This window comes from Falco naumanni, chromosome 7 (genome assembly GCF_017639655.2).
Source record: "Falco naumanni isolate bFalNau1 chromosome 7, bFalNau1.pat, whole genome shotgun sequence".
NCBI lineage: Eukaryota > Metazoa > Chordata > Aves > Falconiformes > Falconidae > Falco > Falco naumanni.
Window position 1 is genome coordinate 11865708 of NC_054060.1, and position 17287 is coordinate 11882994.

The following is a 17287-nucleotide window of genomic DNA, read 5'->3' on the forward strand; positions in this document are numbered from 1 at the left end:
ATGCGGTGCCAAATGATGCTGTGTTGCCAGAGAACACGGGTTTTATTTGAAATATTAAAACCAACTTGAATATATGTGGCTATTTGATATCCCATGGTATTATACTGGATGATAATCCAGACAAGATTAATTTGGTTGGCTTCCCTATATTGCTTCTGCCATTCAGTGTCAGTATGATGCTCTTTTCCTTTCCTAAAGCTTTCAGAAGTAGCAGGTTGCTCTGACTAATTGAGGGACCCCAGGAAGATATTTTTAGGGTGGAGTTTAGATGCCCAGAATTGTATCCTGTGGATTTCTTGTATCAGTTCAGGATCCATTTACAGTTAAGGTTATGTATGCTGTCAATGCAAGTGTATTGGACCAAAGCGTTGTAACCTTTGGGTTTTTCACCATGTAGAGGGCAGGTTTCCCTTCAGAGCATTTTATGGTATACAAAATGCATCCAACCATCTGGCCTGAGAGCCAGTGCTGGCTTGGATGGGGGATGCTGGTGAGGGGCAGCTCCTGCTCCGAGACAAAGGCTTAGTGGATGTGATGGTCCCTCTTCAGTAAATACATAGTAAGCGTGAAGATCTTTTGTAAAATTGTCTTTCTGCTCCACAGGTAAGATTGAATCACAAGAGAGAGAATGGGACAGCAATATAATAAGTGATCAATAGTAACATTTCTGTCTGATGTACATAGCAGAGCATCTTGTTTATTTGTCTTATGGACAATTCAGGAAATGATTCCTGAAGCAAGAGGCACTTTGAGACAGCATCCTTCCCCAAGGACTGGCTTTCACCACCAGCCACATGTAGGAGGCTTAAGGGGTGGCTGAAAGCATTGCACTGCCTCACAGCAGCATCCACAGCATTCGGCTCCCTATGAACATACACCTGTCATAAATCGTTTCTCCCTGTGTTGTTTCTTGCAGGTAAACTATGACCACTTTACTATTAGTGTTTGTGTGTTTGCGAGTCATCACTGCAGCCACTGCTGTGGAGCTCTCAGGTACGTGCCCTAGGGTGTGGGAAAGTGGGACTGAGCAATGTGCTGCACTCTGGTCCCATCTCCCGATATGTGCAGCTGCCAGAAATAAGTGTACGTAAGATCTGCTCTGTGTATGCACAGGGCTCCTCTATTTGGATGGATGCTATGCCATAACCTCTCACTGTTCTTGGGGAGCCAGGGAGATAGCTCTAGGCAAAAGCAGATTTATGAGGAAACTAAGGGAATTTCAGCATTCCCCTTTTTAAACCCGATCAGATGTGATCCTATAGCATGGGCAGCAGCTACATGGCAGTAGAGCCCTTCATTCCCACATCCAGCCCTAGTCCAAACCCCAAAAGCAACCACGGCACAAAGGTCATGGTTGTAACTTCCCTTTCGGCCAGTCATTTTCAGCAGACTAGACCAAAAAGCGTATGTATGTCCGGATATGCAGGTACAGGTTTGCAAAGCAGATATAGGCATTGGAGCATACGGAAGCACTGGATATTTTGGATTAAATGTGTTGTTGACGTGACCGTTGCTTTGTTTGGGAACTGCAGACAGAAGTGATGGCCTGGAAGTCAAGATACCTGAGCAGTCTCCCCTGCTTGTTGTCCTGGGAAGCTCCCTGAACATCCCCTGTTACTTCAACATCCCAGAGGAACAGGACACCAGTGCTCTGCTGACCCCACGAATCAAATGGAGCAAGCTCTCAAACGGCACCGAAGTTGTCTTGCTAGTGGCCACCGGTGGGAAAATCCGGCTCAACACCGAATACAGGGAGGCGATCTCTTTGCCCAATTACCCTGCCATCCCCACTGATGCCACTTTGGAAATCAAGGCGCTGAGATCCAACCACACTGGGATTTATCGCTGTGAAGTGATGTACGGGATTGAGGACAGACAAGACTCAATAGAGGTCCTAGTGAAAGGTGAGATCCTGCCCTTGCTCTTTCCTCTCAAGATTTGCTGCCTGCCCTGGGCAGAAGGGAAAAAGAAATATATGGGCAGAGAAGGTACTGCTGTCCCTGCAGGCATAAACCCTTTCAGCCAGGTCACAGAGAAGGCAATGGGCAGGCAAGCAGAAGCCATCAGCCAAGCATTTATTTTAGCAGGCTAGGACCAGACTAAACAAACCAGTAAAATGACTCATGGCAGAATATACAGCAATAAAACGACTCTTCTGGCAGAGGTGACTTACAGAGACAGCAAGACGACATCCTTGGCAGGAGGTGGTACTGGATATGCTGGGCTGTTGCTCAGAGGGATGAAGGTGGAACAGGGCTGTTACAAGACCTTTTATTTCTCCCAAACATTTTAGGAGATGGGATGCCCTCAGCTGGAGAATTGGTCTGTTCTGGAAAAACTTTCCCTGTTGTCTTGCAAAGCCCATCCTAGTAATAGGTGGATAAAATAACAAGTTTCCTACAACCTTTATCTTTATCCTGGTTTCCGCATTCAGTGTAGGACAGGGAGACAGCTTCCACTACAGCAGTTAACCACCATGTCTCTGCTGCTCACGTGCGCTGGAGTACATATCTGACAGTGGAGGCTGGGAGCCCTCTCGTTGCCTCCTGCTGAATTTCCCACTTGACATAAAGCCTGCTCATGCCAGACCAGAGTGTACCAATAGCCATCCTTTATAAAGATCCCCTTCAACAAAAAAATACAACTTAGATTTGCAGCAGATCTGGAGGTGTTAAGTACATTTGCATCTTGTTATAGTTTCCTGGGTGTTTGTACAGTGATTGACACTCTGTACCCTTGGTCCTGAGCAGGACCTTGCGAGGTGGCAGCTTTCAAACCTTCACAGCAGCACGGTCCTTGTTCTGCCCCACTGGCTGGTTTCTGAACCATGCATTCAAAACGCTGCACAAAGCTGTATCAGGGAAGTACTGAGTTCTTCTGATGGTGATATAGCTCTGTGTTCTGGGTGATGGGTTTCCTTCCACTGTTCACACTGCTGTTCAGGTACTGGCTTTTAATGCCCCGTGACTTTGTTACAGCACCATGGGAGAACAGTTGCTCTCCTAGGTCACCAGTGTGTCCCAAAAGGTCCTGTGAAAGGAGCCCACCAAGTCACACTTGGCTTGAGATGCTCAAACACAGACAATCAGCATAAATAGTTCATTGTTTCTGGTCGACATGTAGTATCTGTTCTTTGAATCCATCACTTCTTTGGAAGGCAAGGGGCTAGTTGCTCTGTAGTAGACGTGTGAGTGACAGCCGTTGTGTTTTCCAGGCATCGTATTCCACTACAGAGCAATCTCCACAAGGTACACCTTGAACTTCGAGAAAGCAAAGCAGGCCTGTATCCAGAACAGTGCTGTCATTGCTACTCCTGAGCAGCTGCAAGCTGCCTATGAGGATGGGTACGAGCAGTGTGATGCTGGCTGGCTGGCTGATCAGACTGTCAGGTAATGAACGGTGGAGGGGAAAGGAAAGCCACAGCAGGGTCATTAGGGAAAGGCTTCTGAAATGAAGCCACTGACCAAAAATGATTGAGAAACAGTTGTGAAATAGCAGCTGTTGTAATTGCTGGCGTGCAAGAGGGAGGTGGTGGATTGCAAGCCATTTTCTGCCAGGGGGAATCTATAGCAGGAAAGCAGAGTGACCACTGCCTTCCTCAGCTCGTAGTGACAGCCTAGTAGACAATGGTTTAATCCTGATCCTTCGTCCTCTTTAAACAAAACATGCTATGCCAAAATGCACAAGTATGTCTCAACTGTACCAAGCTGTGTATCCCCCGCGCGGGCAACTTGGCCTGATGTCTTTGGCTGGTGCTCCCAGGGACGTGCTGTGCTCAGGACCATCAGAGGGAGGGCAGGACAGCAGATCACCTTTCCCCATAACCCAGGAAAAGGCATAAATCATCACACTGCGTAGTGCTCCACAGCCCCCTTCCAGCCTCACTGCAGCTGCCAGGGTCCTGGCCCCCTCTCTTTACGCTTCCTTTCTCCCCCAGGTACCCCATCCACTGGCCCCGGGAGCGCTGCTATGGCGACAAGGATGAATTTCCAGGAGTGAGGACCTACGGTGTCCGTGAGCCAGATGAAACTTATGATGTTTACTGCTATGCAGAGCAAATGCAAGGTGATTTGGGGCTTTTATTGTTACTAGACAAAGAAACAGCCAAAGCTCTAATCATGCCTAGACTGAACAATGGTAAATACAAAGGCAAAGGGACTAGAGGCAAGACAGGTTGAAGATGGAAAAGCACATACCCCAGCGAGGCCAGATGTTCTCTACAGTCTTTGTCAGACCTTGGACAATTTTAATGTCAAATGACTAATGCAGTACAGAGGGTGGAGTCCGTCTAACCTCCACAAAAGTCCGTGCCATCCTGCATGTCGCTGGTCATCCATTAGAGGGTGTGACATTCAGAGGTGTCCATCACCCGTGCTTATGAGAAGGATCCATTGAAATATCCAGCACATTAGAACTGAAATTGTCTTTTATCTTCCTCTTGCCCTGTGACTCCAGTAAGACTCCCTGTCTCTCGTCTGTATAGGCAGTCACCAACATGGGGATGCAGTTCAGCTGTAATGTGCAAGACTTTTCATCTTATCCAGACTTTCAGGACTGGGAAGGGGAGAGAAAGGGAATGGGGGTTGAATTCTACAGCTAACTCCTGTGCTAACGGATGGTGTGCTTGCAGGTGAAGTCTTCTATGCCACCGCCCCCGAGAAGTTCACCTTCCAAGAAGCTTTTGACAAATGCCGCAGCTTGGGAGCTCGTTTGGCTACCACGGGAGAGCTGTACCTGGCCTGGAAGGACGGCATGGACATGTGCAGCGCGGGCTGGCTGGCTGATCGCAGCGTCCGCTACCCCATTTCCAGAGCACGGCCCAACTGCGGAGGAAACCTGGTGGGCGTGCGGACAGTGTACCTGTACGTCAACCAGACGGGGTACCCTCACCCCGACTCTCGCTACGATGCCATCTGCTATAGCGGTGAGTGTGTCAGGGCTGCGGGACTAAGCAATGTGTCTCTACACATCAGCAAGCAGGAGCTCCCTGGCCAGAGCTGACCTCTTGCTTATTTATTTATTATTATTTTTTAAATGGTCGGGGAAAGCGGGTTTGGCAAAGGACTTAGTCCCCCGCTCATGTTCAGGTAGGAAGCAGATCCAGAAAGTGCACAGATGCCTGACCTGTATGGGGGGGCTCTGCGGAGGTGGATGTGACACAGCCCTCTTCTCTCCAGTCCTCCCACACTTTCCAGCTTTGGCAGCTCTCCTGGAGACATGGAGCAGAGCTCAGGTGCTTCATGTACAAGACTTTGAATGCTAGAGATGGAAAAGAAGGAAAAAGAGAACAGGCCTGACCCTGAAAATGTGTATAGTGATATAATGTGCTGTGGTACAGACACATGCCTGAGTTTCCATGCTGGGATAAATCAGAGGCCGCAACAGTCTCTGACAGACAGAAATGGAGCAAAATCACACCTAGGAAGTTGAAAGCAGTCCAGCTACTCCCCTTTTCTTCTAACTGCACATTTTTCTCTGCAGCAAGAAGAGGGCGAAGCACAGTGGTATATGGTCTATTCAGGGCAACCAGAGGCTAACATTCAAATAGGATTGCCATCTTTTTAAAAAAATAGTATTTTAAAGTATGTTTCGAAACCCCTTTGATACAGACCTATCATGCCCAGATGCATGCATGATCAGTGTGTCAGGAGCCTCTGTAAAACCTCCCAGACACCTTGGAGGTATCCAGCTACGTGGCCAAACTAAAGATTGGTCCACCAAGCCACAGACTTCTGGTTATCTCAGGGTATGCATCTGAAACTGCTGAGCACAGCCAGCCCCTGTCTGAGCATCTCTATCTAATTTTCTGAATCCCTTGGGAGCTGAGAGTTACTGGCTAAAATGAGCTAGCAGGAAAATGGGATTGGAAATAAATAGAGCAGGGAAAGTGGTATTAGGGAAAAAACCCTGATAGTGTCTCATTATCTCTCCCTCCCCAGCCAAGACCTGCCTTGCTGCGTATTCAAGATGTCCCATCCCTCCCTCACCTGGCCAGTTCTGGTTCATGCTGCTCTTTTAACTACCATCCTTGCTGTAGGCTGACCTGCTCAGTGGCATGTTGAGCATGTTCTGCTACAGCCAAGGGATGTGGCTTGAGCAGAAAAGTGATCTGGGAGGGGAAAGGTGGGAGTTATTTGAATGTATCTGGTACAGCAAGTGGCTTTGGCTGTCCCGGAGATGAGCTTAGCATGCTTAGATGTGATGAACTCTTAAGTCATCACCTGGGCAGAGCAGAAGGAGATGGCGATCCTGGTAAGACTTCATGTACTGAGTGTGAGGATCCAGTTGTCTTTCTCCCATGGCTCAGACCTGCTGTGGAGGTTATCCACGCTCCCCTCCTTCCCTCCGGCCACCTTAAATTCCTTGTAGCAGGCACTAGAGGTCAGTGCAGACTTGGATATGGGCAAGGTGTTCCCGGGAAGGAGAGCTGGGAGAGCAGGGAGAGTCCTCTGGTTTATCAGCTGTGAAGCATGCGGTGGCTCGTTGCCTCTAACTCATTAACGTGCCCTCCATCCTGAGCTGATAGAAAGCCATCATGGAGGAAGGAAAGCCATTTCTTTTACCAGACTGTCATGATGTTCCTGCTCCTCTTTGAGCAAGCAAACACCCAGCATCTTCTCGGAGACAGCAGCAGCACGGCACACCTTGCTAGACTGACCATGTCCTCTGATTGCTGCTTTGTCTCCTGATGCAGGGGAGGATGTTGAGACTTTGGTCCCAGGGCAGTTCATCGACGAGACGGGAAGCGAGCTGGGCAGCGCTTTCACTGTCCAGACCGTCACCCAGACAGAAGTGGAGCTACCTCTGCCACGCAATGCCACGGAGGAGGAGGCCCGCGGCAGCATCGCCACCCTGGAGCCCATCGAGATCACCTCCACTGCCACAGAGCTGTATGAGGGCTTCACTGTCCTGCCCGATCTCTTTGCCACCGGTGTCACAGTAGAGACAACTGCCCCAGAGGAGGAGAACATGACCAGGGGGGATGTCACAGCAGTGTGGGCTGTACCTGAAGAGGTCACCACCATAGCCTTAGACACTGCCATCACCACCGAAACAGCAGAGGTGAGCTCAGTGGAAGAGGTCGTGGGGGTGACTGCCACACCAGGACTAGAGTCTGCTTCGGCATTCACAGTGGAAGATCAGCTTGTGCGAGCAACGGCAGCCCCCGGTGTTGGTCTCCTCCCTGAGCAGCCCATCTCCCCCACGGGTAAGTCACCAGAACTCTGAGAAGCCTGAAGATCAGTTTCTCCTAGAGGTAACCTTTCAGCTGAAAACAGCTTGAGCTTCTGCTGGCGCAGAGGGCATCCAGGCCCCTGGAGGTGTGCAGGTCTGTTTGGGGTCACAGGCAGGCGGAGTACCTTGACTATGGTAGGACAGGAGGGGTGAGGAGGAGGCTGTGGGCCACCCCATCATGTGCTGAAAAGAGCTCAGCTGGCTGACACTTGGGATTGCAGTGGTCCTACTCTGCACTCCCATGTGCATCTGCCTCTGGGGAGGGGGAAAGTCAAGGTAGGAAGATCCTAGAGGAGGGCTGAAGAGATCCCCAGAACATCACCCTCGATGGCAGCAGAGCTCAATGAATGAGGCATCTCCATCAAAGTGGGCCTGACAGGCACTGGTCCTTGCACAATTATTGGGAAGACCCTTTCTGGTCATGCATCTTGGTGGATGAGGGGTCCCATATCTGCTGTTTCACCATGGCTTCTCTTCTCCCAGGTGTGGTGTTTCACTACCGTGCCGCCACCAGTAGATACGCCTTCTCCTTTGTCCAAGCCCAGCAGGCTTGCCTGGAGAACAGCGCAGTTATAGCCACTCCGGAACAGCTCCAGGCTGCCTACGAGGCTGGCTTTGACCAGTGCGATGCTGGCTGGCTGCGGGACCAGACAGTCAGGTAAAACTATATGACTTGGGGAAGACACCTCTCAAAATGACTATTCAGCCACCAAACTGAGGCTGTACTCTGGGCTGTCCTGCTGCTCTGCTCATCAGCATCTAAAGCTTTGCTGACCTAAGGTTGTCTCCAGGCCACAATACCAAGTGGCCAATAGACCTGTTCTTTTTAACCTGTCCTACCTGTTTCCTAACCTGTGTATACACCCTGCAGCAGTGAGCTCCCCTGCCATGTTGGAAAAGTAGAGGAAAGTTGGTGTTCGTTGCCCTGAGCTGTAAGTGGACTTGTTTCCAAGTCATGCTGGGGACTCTGAGCACCTCTGATGGTGAAGTGTTCGTGTCCTACTCCCAAGTACACTGAGGTTCTTCAGTCCGAGGTACATAAGGCTGACCTTGGGTTACCTCCTCTCTTCTTTTGGTAGGTATCCCATTGTGACTCCCCGAAGTAACTGCATAGGAGACAAACAGAGCTCTCCGGGTGTGCGGTCGTACGGCATGCGGCCAGCCTCGGAGACCTACGATGTGTACTGCTACATCAACAGGCTCAAGGGTATGTTCTCCCCTTCCTCTGGGCATGGTTGTGGAGCAAAACTGTGCTTCACACCTCCACGTGCAAAGGTGGGATGCAGGGACTCATGCCTGTTTTCTCTCCCGTCCCTCAGGCGAGGTGTTCTTCGCAACCCAGCCAGAGCAGTTCACCTTCCCAGAAGCTCAGCGGTACTGTGAGACCCAAAACGCCACACTGGCCTCTGTTGGCCAACTCCACGCCGCCTGGAAGCAGGGCCTGGACAGATGCTACGCTGGCTGGTTAGCCGACGGCAGCCTCCGCTATCCCATCGTGAGCCCCCGTCCCGCCTGCGGGGGGGATGCGCCTGGCGTGAGAACCGTCTATCAGCACCACAACCAGACAGGCTTCCCCGACCCACTGTCCCGGCACCATGCCTTCTGCTTCAGAGGTACCCTCCCGCTCCTCGCAGGGCATGTAGACCTGTATCCTCGGGGAAAGGGGTTTTACGAGGGAGGACGGGCATCAGGGTGTCGGTTTGGGCAAAGCACTTCACCAGCATCTTGGACTGTAAATTTTTGGAAACTCCCTCCAACACCTTTCTGTTCCAGCTCTGCCACCTGTGGAAGAGGAGGGGGTTACCTCATTCTTTGAAGAAGATGTGCTGGCAACCCAGTTAATCCCTGGAGTGGAGGGGGTACCCTCCGGGGAGGAGGTGACCGCAGAGACAGAGTTTGCCACTCAACCTGAGAATCAGACAGCCTGGGGGACAGAGGTCTTTCCAACCGACGTGTTGCTGCTCTCAGGTGGGTCAGAGCTTCCCTGTCTCCTGGGTCATGCTTAGCTGGCATTGTAGGGTGGGGACACTACCAAAATAAGTGGGCTGTGCCCTTGTGAAGGGGACTTTCTCTAAATCTAGATGATTATCACCATTATCAGCAAAATCGGAGTCTGTGCACACAGGAGGAGTTACACTTGTACGTTACAGGACTTCGGTTTAGGACTGAACTAAATGACCAGCAGGCCAGCACACACAGCACTGCCAGAACACCTTGCAAAATGTGTTGTTGTGTATCCAGGATGGGGAAGGCTGGCTACAAACAGATCTCAGGCCATGCCTTCGAGGGAGGACAGAGCTGCAGCATGGTCAGAGCAGCATCAAACTTTTTCTCTTCCACATGTTCTCTCTGAGGAAGCAGTGGCTTGGTTTTGGCACCTGGGAATTGGTGTCACTGTTGCCATCGTCACACATCAGAAGATTATATATTCTGCCAGTTTCCCAGAGGTATTTAATTTATAGTTGATTAACATATAATGTTCATTAACAATTTGAAGAGACCAAATTGTTTCTGCAAGCACATAGTACCTTTATCTCAAAGGTACCAGTTTAGGGTAAAGTCAATCAGGAAATTGTTACTAGCTTCTTTAAAACAATTTGGTAAATAATTTTCCTATCTCCCTTTGTTCACTCTTTCTTTTCCAGTGAGTCCATCTGCTTTTCCTCCGGCTACCGTAATACCAGAGGAAACAAGTACCGATGCTTCTGTCAGCGAAGTGTCAGGGGAGGTGATTGAATCTGGAGAACATCAAGTCAGTGGTGAATCTTCAGCATCTGGGTGGGTATCTGGAGTCCCAGATACAAGTGAAGAACCATCTTCTGGAGTTTTTGAAGTTAGTGGAGAACAGTCAGGGATCGGAGAAAGTGGATTACCATCGGTAGACCTGCATACCAGTGGCTTTCTACCTGGAGAAAGTGGGCTACCCTCAGGGGACCTGAGTGGTGTGCCTTCTGGCACTGCTGATATCAGTGGCTTACCTTCTGCAGAAGAAGACATATTGGTGTCTACTTCGAGGATACCAGAAATTAGTGGGATGCCATCTGGAGTGGAAAGCAGTGGGCTGCCTTCTGGATTTAGCGGAGAAATCTCTGGCACAGAGCTAGTCAGTGGCGTGTCATCTGGAGAGGAAAGTGGACTTGCCTCTGGTTTTCCCACCGTCTCTCTTGTGGATACCACATTGGTGGAAGTTGTAACAGCAGCACCAGAACGGCGAGAGGAGGGAAAAGGATCCATCGGAGTCAGCAGTGAAGGAGATCTGTCAGGGTTCCCATCTACAGAGTGGGACACCAGTGGCCGAGCCCAAGGCTTACCCTCAGGAGCTGAGCTCAGTGGGGAGCCCTCCGGGGGGCCTGAGCTCAGCGGGGAGCCTTCTGGGGTACCTGAGCTCAGCGGGTTGCCCTCAGGGCTGGATGTCAGTGGAGAACCATCTGGAACACACGAGGGCAGTGGCCTGGTGGACCTAAGTGGCCTTGCTTCTGGTATCGATGGAAGTGGTGAGGCCTCAGGCATTACCTTTGTAGACACCCATTTGGAGAAAGTGACCTCAACCCCCACAGTTACAGGAGCAGAAGCAAAAGAGATTTTGGAAATCAGTGGATTGCCTTCAGGAGGCGAAGATGCATCAGGTGCAGTATCTGGGAGTTTAGATGTCAGTGGGGAGTCTTCTGGGCATGTAGACTTTGGTGGGAGTGTTTCTGGAGTGCTTGAGATGAGCGGACATCTGAGTGGAATGATCGACAGCAGTGGAGAAGTCTCTGGAGTTGATGTCACCAGTGGTCTACTGTCTGGAGAGGAAAGTGGACTCACCTCTGGCTTTCCCACAGTCTCTCTCGTGGATACCACTTTGGTGGAAGTTGTAACACAGACCTCGGTTGCACAAGAGGTGGGAGAAGGACCATCAGGGATGATAGAAATCAGTGGATTTCCTTCTGGAGACAGAGGGCTATCTGGAGAAGGGTCTGGAGCCATGGAGACCAGTGGGTTTCCCTCAGGGACAGGAGACTTCAGTGGAGAGCCATCTGGGATCCCATACATCAGCGGAGACATTTCTGGAGCCACAGATCTAAGTGGACAATCTTCAGCAGTGACTGATATTAGCGGGGAGGCCTCAGGGCTTCCAGAAGTCACTTTAGTCACTTCTCATTTAGTAGAAGTTGTGACAAGACCAACAGTATCACAGGAACTGGGTGGGGAAACAGCTGTCACATTTCCTTACAGTTTTGGGCCGAGTGGTGAGGCCTCTGCATCTGGCGAACTAAGTGGGGAAACATCTGCATTGCCAGAAAGTGGTACAGAAACATCAACAGCTTATGAAATCAGTGGAGAAACATCTGCATTTCCTGAAACTAGTATAGAGACACCCACGATTCAGGAAATCAGTGGAGAAACATCTGCATTTCCTGAAACTAGTGTAGAAACATCCACAATTCATGATATCAGTGGGGAGACATCTGGCTATCCTGAATTTAGCGTAGAAACTTCTACAGTCCACGAAATCAGTGGAGAAACATCTGCATTTCCTGAAATTAGAATAGAAACATCCACCAGTCAAGAAGCCAGGGGTGAAACATCTGGCTACCCTGAAATTATCATAGAAACATCCACAGTTCAAGAAGTAAGTGGGGAAACCTCTGCATTTGCTGAAAGTAGCACAGAAACATCCACGATACAAGAAATCAGTGGGGAAACATCTGCATTTCCTGAAATTAGAATAGAAACATCCACAAGTCAAGACATCAGTGGGGAAACATCTGCATTTCCTGAAATTAGAATAGAAACATTCACAAGTCAAGAGGCCAGGGGCGAAACATCTGGCTATCCTGAAATTAGCATAGAAGCATCCACGGTCCTTGAAACCAGTGGAGAAATGTCTGCATTTCCTGAAATTAGCATAGAAACTTCCACAGTGCGTGAAATTAGTGGAGAAAGTTCTGCATTTCCTGAAATTAGAATAGAAACATCCACAAATCAAGAAGCCAGGGGTGAAACATCTGGCTATCCCAAAATTAGCATAGAAACATCCACAGTCCACGAAACCAGTGGGGAAACATCTGCATTTCCCAAAATCAGCATAGAAACTTCAACAGTCCATGAAATCAGTGGGGAAACATCTGCATTTCCTGAAATTAGAATAGAAACATCCACAAGTCAAGAAGACCGAGGTGAAACGTCTGCATTTCCTGAAATTAGCATAGAAACTTCTACAGTCCACGAAATCAGTGGAGAAACATCTGCATTTCCTGAAATCAGGATAGAAACACCAACAAGTCAAGAAGCCAGGGGTGAAACATCTGCCTATCCCGAAATTATCATAGAAACATCCACAGTTCAAGAAGTAAGTGGGGAAACCTCTGCATTTCCTGAAATTAGAATAGAAACATCCACAAGTCAAGAAGCCCAGGGTGAGATATCTGCATTTCCTGAGACTAGCATAGAAACATCCACTGTCCACGAAACCAGTGGGGAAACATCTGCATTTCCTGAAATCAGCATAGAAACATCCACAGCCCACCAAACCAGTGGAGAAGCATCCACATTGCCTGCTGCTAACATCGAAACAGCTGCCACATCTTTGGCCAGTGGTGAGCCTTCTGGTGCTCCCGAGGAGAAGGAAGTTCCTGATGCCACATCTGGAGCTGTGACACACTCAATCGTAGGCATTTCAGGAGAAACCTCTGTCCCAGACGTTGTAATTAGTACCAGTACTCCAGATGCTGAACCAACACAGGGACCCAGGAACCTTGAAGAGGCTCAGCTGGAAACAGAGCCCTCCCCTCCCGCAGTGTCAGGACAGGAGACGGAGACAGCTGTCATTCTAGACAATCCCCATCTGCTGGCCACTGCTACTGCTGCCCTGCCTCAAGTCTCACAAGAAGCAATAGATGCATTAGGACCCACTACAGAAGGTACCGTGTCTTCTTCTCATATGGAAGGGAGCGTGTTGTGGAAGGGAAGGGAGGGAGGGGGCATAGCTGTCACTTTTTTTCCTTCTTCTACAGCAGAGAACATTAGGACTGAAGCAGACCTGAGCAGAATATTATTGTGGTGGGAAGCCATAAATGTGGGGTTTTCCGTAGGTTGTGTTCATAGAAACATAGAATCATGTAGGTCAGAAAAGACCTTTAAGATCATCGAGTCCAACCTTTAACCCAGCACTGCCAAGCCCACCATTAAGCCATGTCCTTAAGTGCCACCTCCCTGGGCAGCCTGTCCCAGTGCTTGACCACCCCTTCAGTGAAGACATTTTTCCTAATCCCCAATCTAAGCCTCCCCCGGCACAACTTGAGGCCATTTCTTCTTGTCTTATCACTTGTGACCTGGGAGAAGAGACCGACCCCCCTCGCTGCAGCCCCTTGCAGCAGCTGTGGGGAGTGATGAGGTCCCCCCTGAGCCCCCTCCTCTCCAGGCTGAACTCCCCCAGCCGCTCCCCATGGTTCTTGTGCCCCAGCCCCTTCCCCAGCCCCTGCCTGGCTCTGGACACGCTGCAGCCCCTCAGTGTCCCCCCTGCAGTGAGGGCCCAGCGCTGACCCCAGGATTCGAGGGACGGCCGCACCAGTGCCCAGCGCAGGGGGACGGTCACTGCCCCGGCCCCGCTGGCCACGCTGTGTCTGACACAAGCCAAGTTTAATAGCTTCTGTCTTAACAAACGATAGCCTGTGTTTGGGCAGGTAGTGCAATTATCCAGCCACCATAACTGCATCCCCAGAAGCCTCCGGGGCCTCTCTCCTGCCTGCCCATGGCAATTACACGCCCCAGGACTTCAAGGGAAGCACCAGGGGATGCATATCTGGCTTTCCTCCCCTGCACCACAGCAGCAGGCGTCAGTCACTCCTCTGAACCACCGTTCCTGGCAGGCACGGCTGCACCCCAGCCATGATGAGCAGCCTGATGGAGCTGGCACCTGCCAGGAACATGATGGAGGCATCGCCTGCTTGTGTCTCCCAGTATACCCAGGTCATCACTGGGGCACAGGCAAGCTTTCCTCTCAGTGCTGCCAGAGGTGGGGGCTCAAAAAAAGAGTATTCTGTGAATGGTCATTGAGAGCCAGCGTGAGCAGGTCCCTGGGTGTGATATAGCTGGGGAAAGCACTAGGGCATTCACGCCCCCTCTGAAATTGCTCTAAACTGTTGCTATAATCTAGAGAAAACAACAATTTTTTTCTTCTCTTTTGGAAACAAGAGCAGAGACAGCTCCACCCACAGAGACTCCCACCCTGGCCAGGGAGCGCAGCTGAGAAGTTGGATAAGACAGGTTGCAAGTCTCTCTCTTGTTTTGTTTCTCTTTCTGTGGTGTGTTGACTTGCTGCCTGCATCCCCAAGCGTTTCATAGCGCTTGCCCCAGAGTGGGAGGCTGGCCACTAACAGCTTTGAAGTGCCAAGGGGTAAGAAGCAAAGCAAGCCAGCTGGGGACAAAAATCACTGCTCTCGGCATCGTCTGCACTGAGTACAGTGTTTGTATCAGGCAAACTGCTCTATCCCTTCCGCACAGAGTGTGGCCAGCCTCTGGTCTGTGTCTTACGCTGTTTTCTGCAGCTAGAACAAGCTAAATGAGTGAGACTGCTCAAAGCACCACTCCCTTTTGTCAGCTCTGCTGATAAATGTCCTTCCTTCCACCCTGCCCCTTTTTGGCATTCTAGTGCTCTGTCTTGGTAGGATCCCTTGCTGCCAAGTATAAACAGACACAATATTTAAATCTAGGTAATCATTTATGGTGAAAGCACTCTGCTAGCTTTCTGACAAGCATCCTCAAAACAGTGCTCACATGCCATGGTGGAATTAGGATCCTACAATTAGAAGAAAATGGGATAGGACGTTGTTGGGCCCACTGGTGGCTGCTTCTTGGCCGAGGGAAGAGCCCAAGTCTGGTAACACAAGGTGTCCTGCAACATCCTTAGCCACAGCTTAGTTTCACTTTGCTGCAGCCAGGAGCAGGCTCCTGGGGACAAGCCCCATTTGAAAACCATTGATGCTTGTGCTGTTGTATGAAGGTCCTACATATGCTCAGTTCTCAATGGGCCATACATTCAGGTAGGACATGTTGCCTAAGTACGGTACAAAATGTATGTTCAGTTCCTTCTAGCAAAAGTAATATTAATTCCACCCCTTTCCCCCACTACTTCCTGAACCACTTCTCTTTGGTTAATTTACACCATTCAACACGGGTAGCTCTGGACTCAGTAAGGGTCTGTAAGTGCAGGGCTTTGTGAAGCTCAGCCTGGTTTCTAACATCATTTCCACCCCCAAAGTGTTTTGAATGAGTCACTGCATTTTCCCCTGCATCACTTCTCTCCCTCTGAGAAAACAGGTAATCACAAACCTTTGTTCAGTCCTGCTCATAACACATTTGAGGTCCTGTGTGTCTCTGCTGAGCAGCTGCATAGAGGATGCAGCAGGAGTGGGTGAGGGGAAGTCAGCGAGCTCATTGCCACCACGCTGGTCCAGCCTGGCATGACGTCTGGGGCTTGGCGGGGTGCTGCAGGAGTGATACGCCCAAAAACCCTCCTTGCAGACCTAATGGGCTCTGCTTTTGGACCATGCCCACTGCCATGTCCAAGCCACAAAACAAACCACCAAAGGCAGGGCTGAGGGGAAGGAAGCAAAGTAGCCAGTGAGGCTCAGCCAAAAAAAAAAAAATTAAAAAATATTGGCCCCACAGAATGGTTTTATTTCACTGCTTTTTCTTTTTCTAAATTACCCACAAGGCGATTGCCAGATTCTTCGAAGCGTTTGTTAGCCAACATTCTTGCAAAGAATTTTGAAAGAAAACCATGTGTTCAGCAGCTCATGTGTGAAGAAGTTTGAAAAATGTTCTGAAATTGGAACATGTTGTGTATTTGCAAGTCACAGAGATGACGATGTAGCAGCTGGGTTTTTTTAGCAGGTGACAGAGAGAGGTAGTGACGACTGCATGAAGTTTAACCATACAATCTTTATAAACTAGAGACAGGCTTGAGTACATGTGCATGGCTGGTGCTCCCACTAGGGAAGATATTCTAGGGTAAAATTTCCCTTTTTATTGGTAAGCCTCTTTACTACAGTGTCCCTATAGGGTTAAATACAGTCCTGGTCAGGGCAGGTCATCTAGATGGCAAAAAAGCTTGTTGACCTTGAACTTGCAACACCCCTGCAACAAGGAGAAATTCTTCTAAAGAATTAGAGCAAAGTGATGACAAAAGAAGAAGAAAAAAAATAGGAGAAAAATCACAGATTTCCTTTTTTGGGTCGTTACTCTTTACAGTGCTCTGGGGATTGTGACCATGGAAAGTCTACATGGAAGAACCATAGGCTGGAACCCAAAATCTATTTCCCGTGTTGCGTCTGCCTTTTTACCTGAAGCTTCCTAGTCTGGAAATTAACTGATCTTACAAGAAGATCAGTTCTGATATCTGTGTGTTGTGCTGTGCTTAGAGTTTGCAGGATGTAGTTGATGACCACTGAGTGCAATTAATTTTGATTAACATGAAAGCACAGGTGAAGCTAGTTCAGCTTACAGAAGGAGCTTAGAGCAAGGAGCACGGAGGCATGTGGCCACTGCCCTCTTGTCCTGTCATCGACGGGTTCCAGTTGGATCCAGCAGTCTTTTTAGTAGGATGATTTAAGTAGAGTGGTATTTTTATGCTCTACCCTCTACTTCTCTCTCAAACTCAGAGCCAGAAGCACAAGAAGATCGAAGGTTAACACTTGGAGTGCCAGTTTTTTTCAGTATTTAACCAAACTGAAGGCTATGCATGCACGTGTCTTTAGTCAGCAGTTTGATTCTTCCACGAGGACAGGAACTCCACAAGCTTGAAGAATTGTCCATAAGCTTGGCTTCTTCATCCAGAGTTGTGCCAACTCAGCGGGTCTTTTTGCTTCTGGTAAGATTTGAAGACAAATAATTATTAGCTGAAAAAATAGCTGGCACTTCAATGAAAGACTGTGGTTTGGAGCACTCTGACCAGTGAATGACTTAAAAACTTCGCTCAAGTTGGGGGAAAAAAAGAGAAATGTGCTGAAAAGGCAGATATTTATGTTAAGTTTTGCTTGTCTCTGCTGAAACAAGTTCATGAAGTCTG

The 17287-nt window shown here is 49.4% G+C and overlaps 1 protein-coding gene across 1 annotated transcript in view; it reads left to right on the forward strand.

The window, feature by feature from the left end:
- Positions 1-899: 899 nt before the first annotated feature.
- Positions 900-17287, forward strand: part of ACAN (aggrecan) — a 28142-nt gene continuing 11754 nt past the window's right edge. Inside the window, exons 1-11 of the mRNA XM_040602133.1 lie at positions 900-993; positions 1533-1904; positions 3215-3389; positions 3938-4065; positions 4631-4924; positions 6695-7207; positions 7717-7891; positions 8313-8440; positions 8553-8846; positions 9007-9201; positions 9879-13139. Coding sequence (XP_040458067.1) covers positions 924-993; positions 1533-1904; positions 3215-3389; positions 3938-4065; positions 4631-4924; positions 6695-7207; positions 7717-7891; positions 8313-8440; positions 8553-8846; positions 9007-9201; positions 9879-13139 — 5605 coding nt within the window. The 5' untranslated portion in view covers positions 900-923. The remainder of the gene's footprint in view (positions 994-1532; positions 1905-3214; positions 3390-3937; positions 4066-4630; positions 4925-6694; positions 7208-7716; positions 7892-8312; positions 8441-8552; positions 8847-9006; positions 9202-9878; positions 13140-17287) is intronic.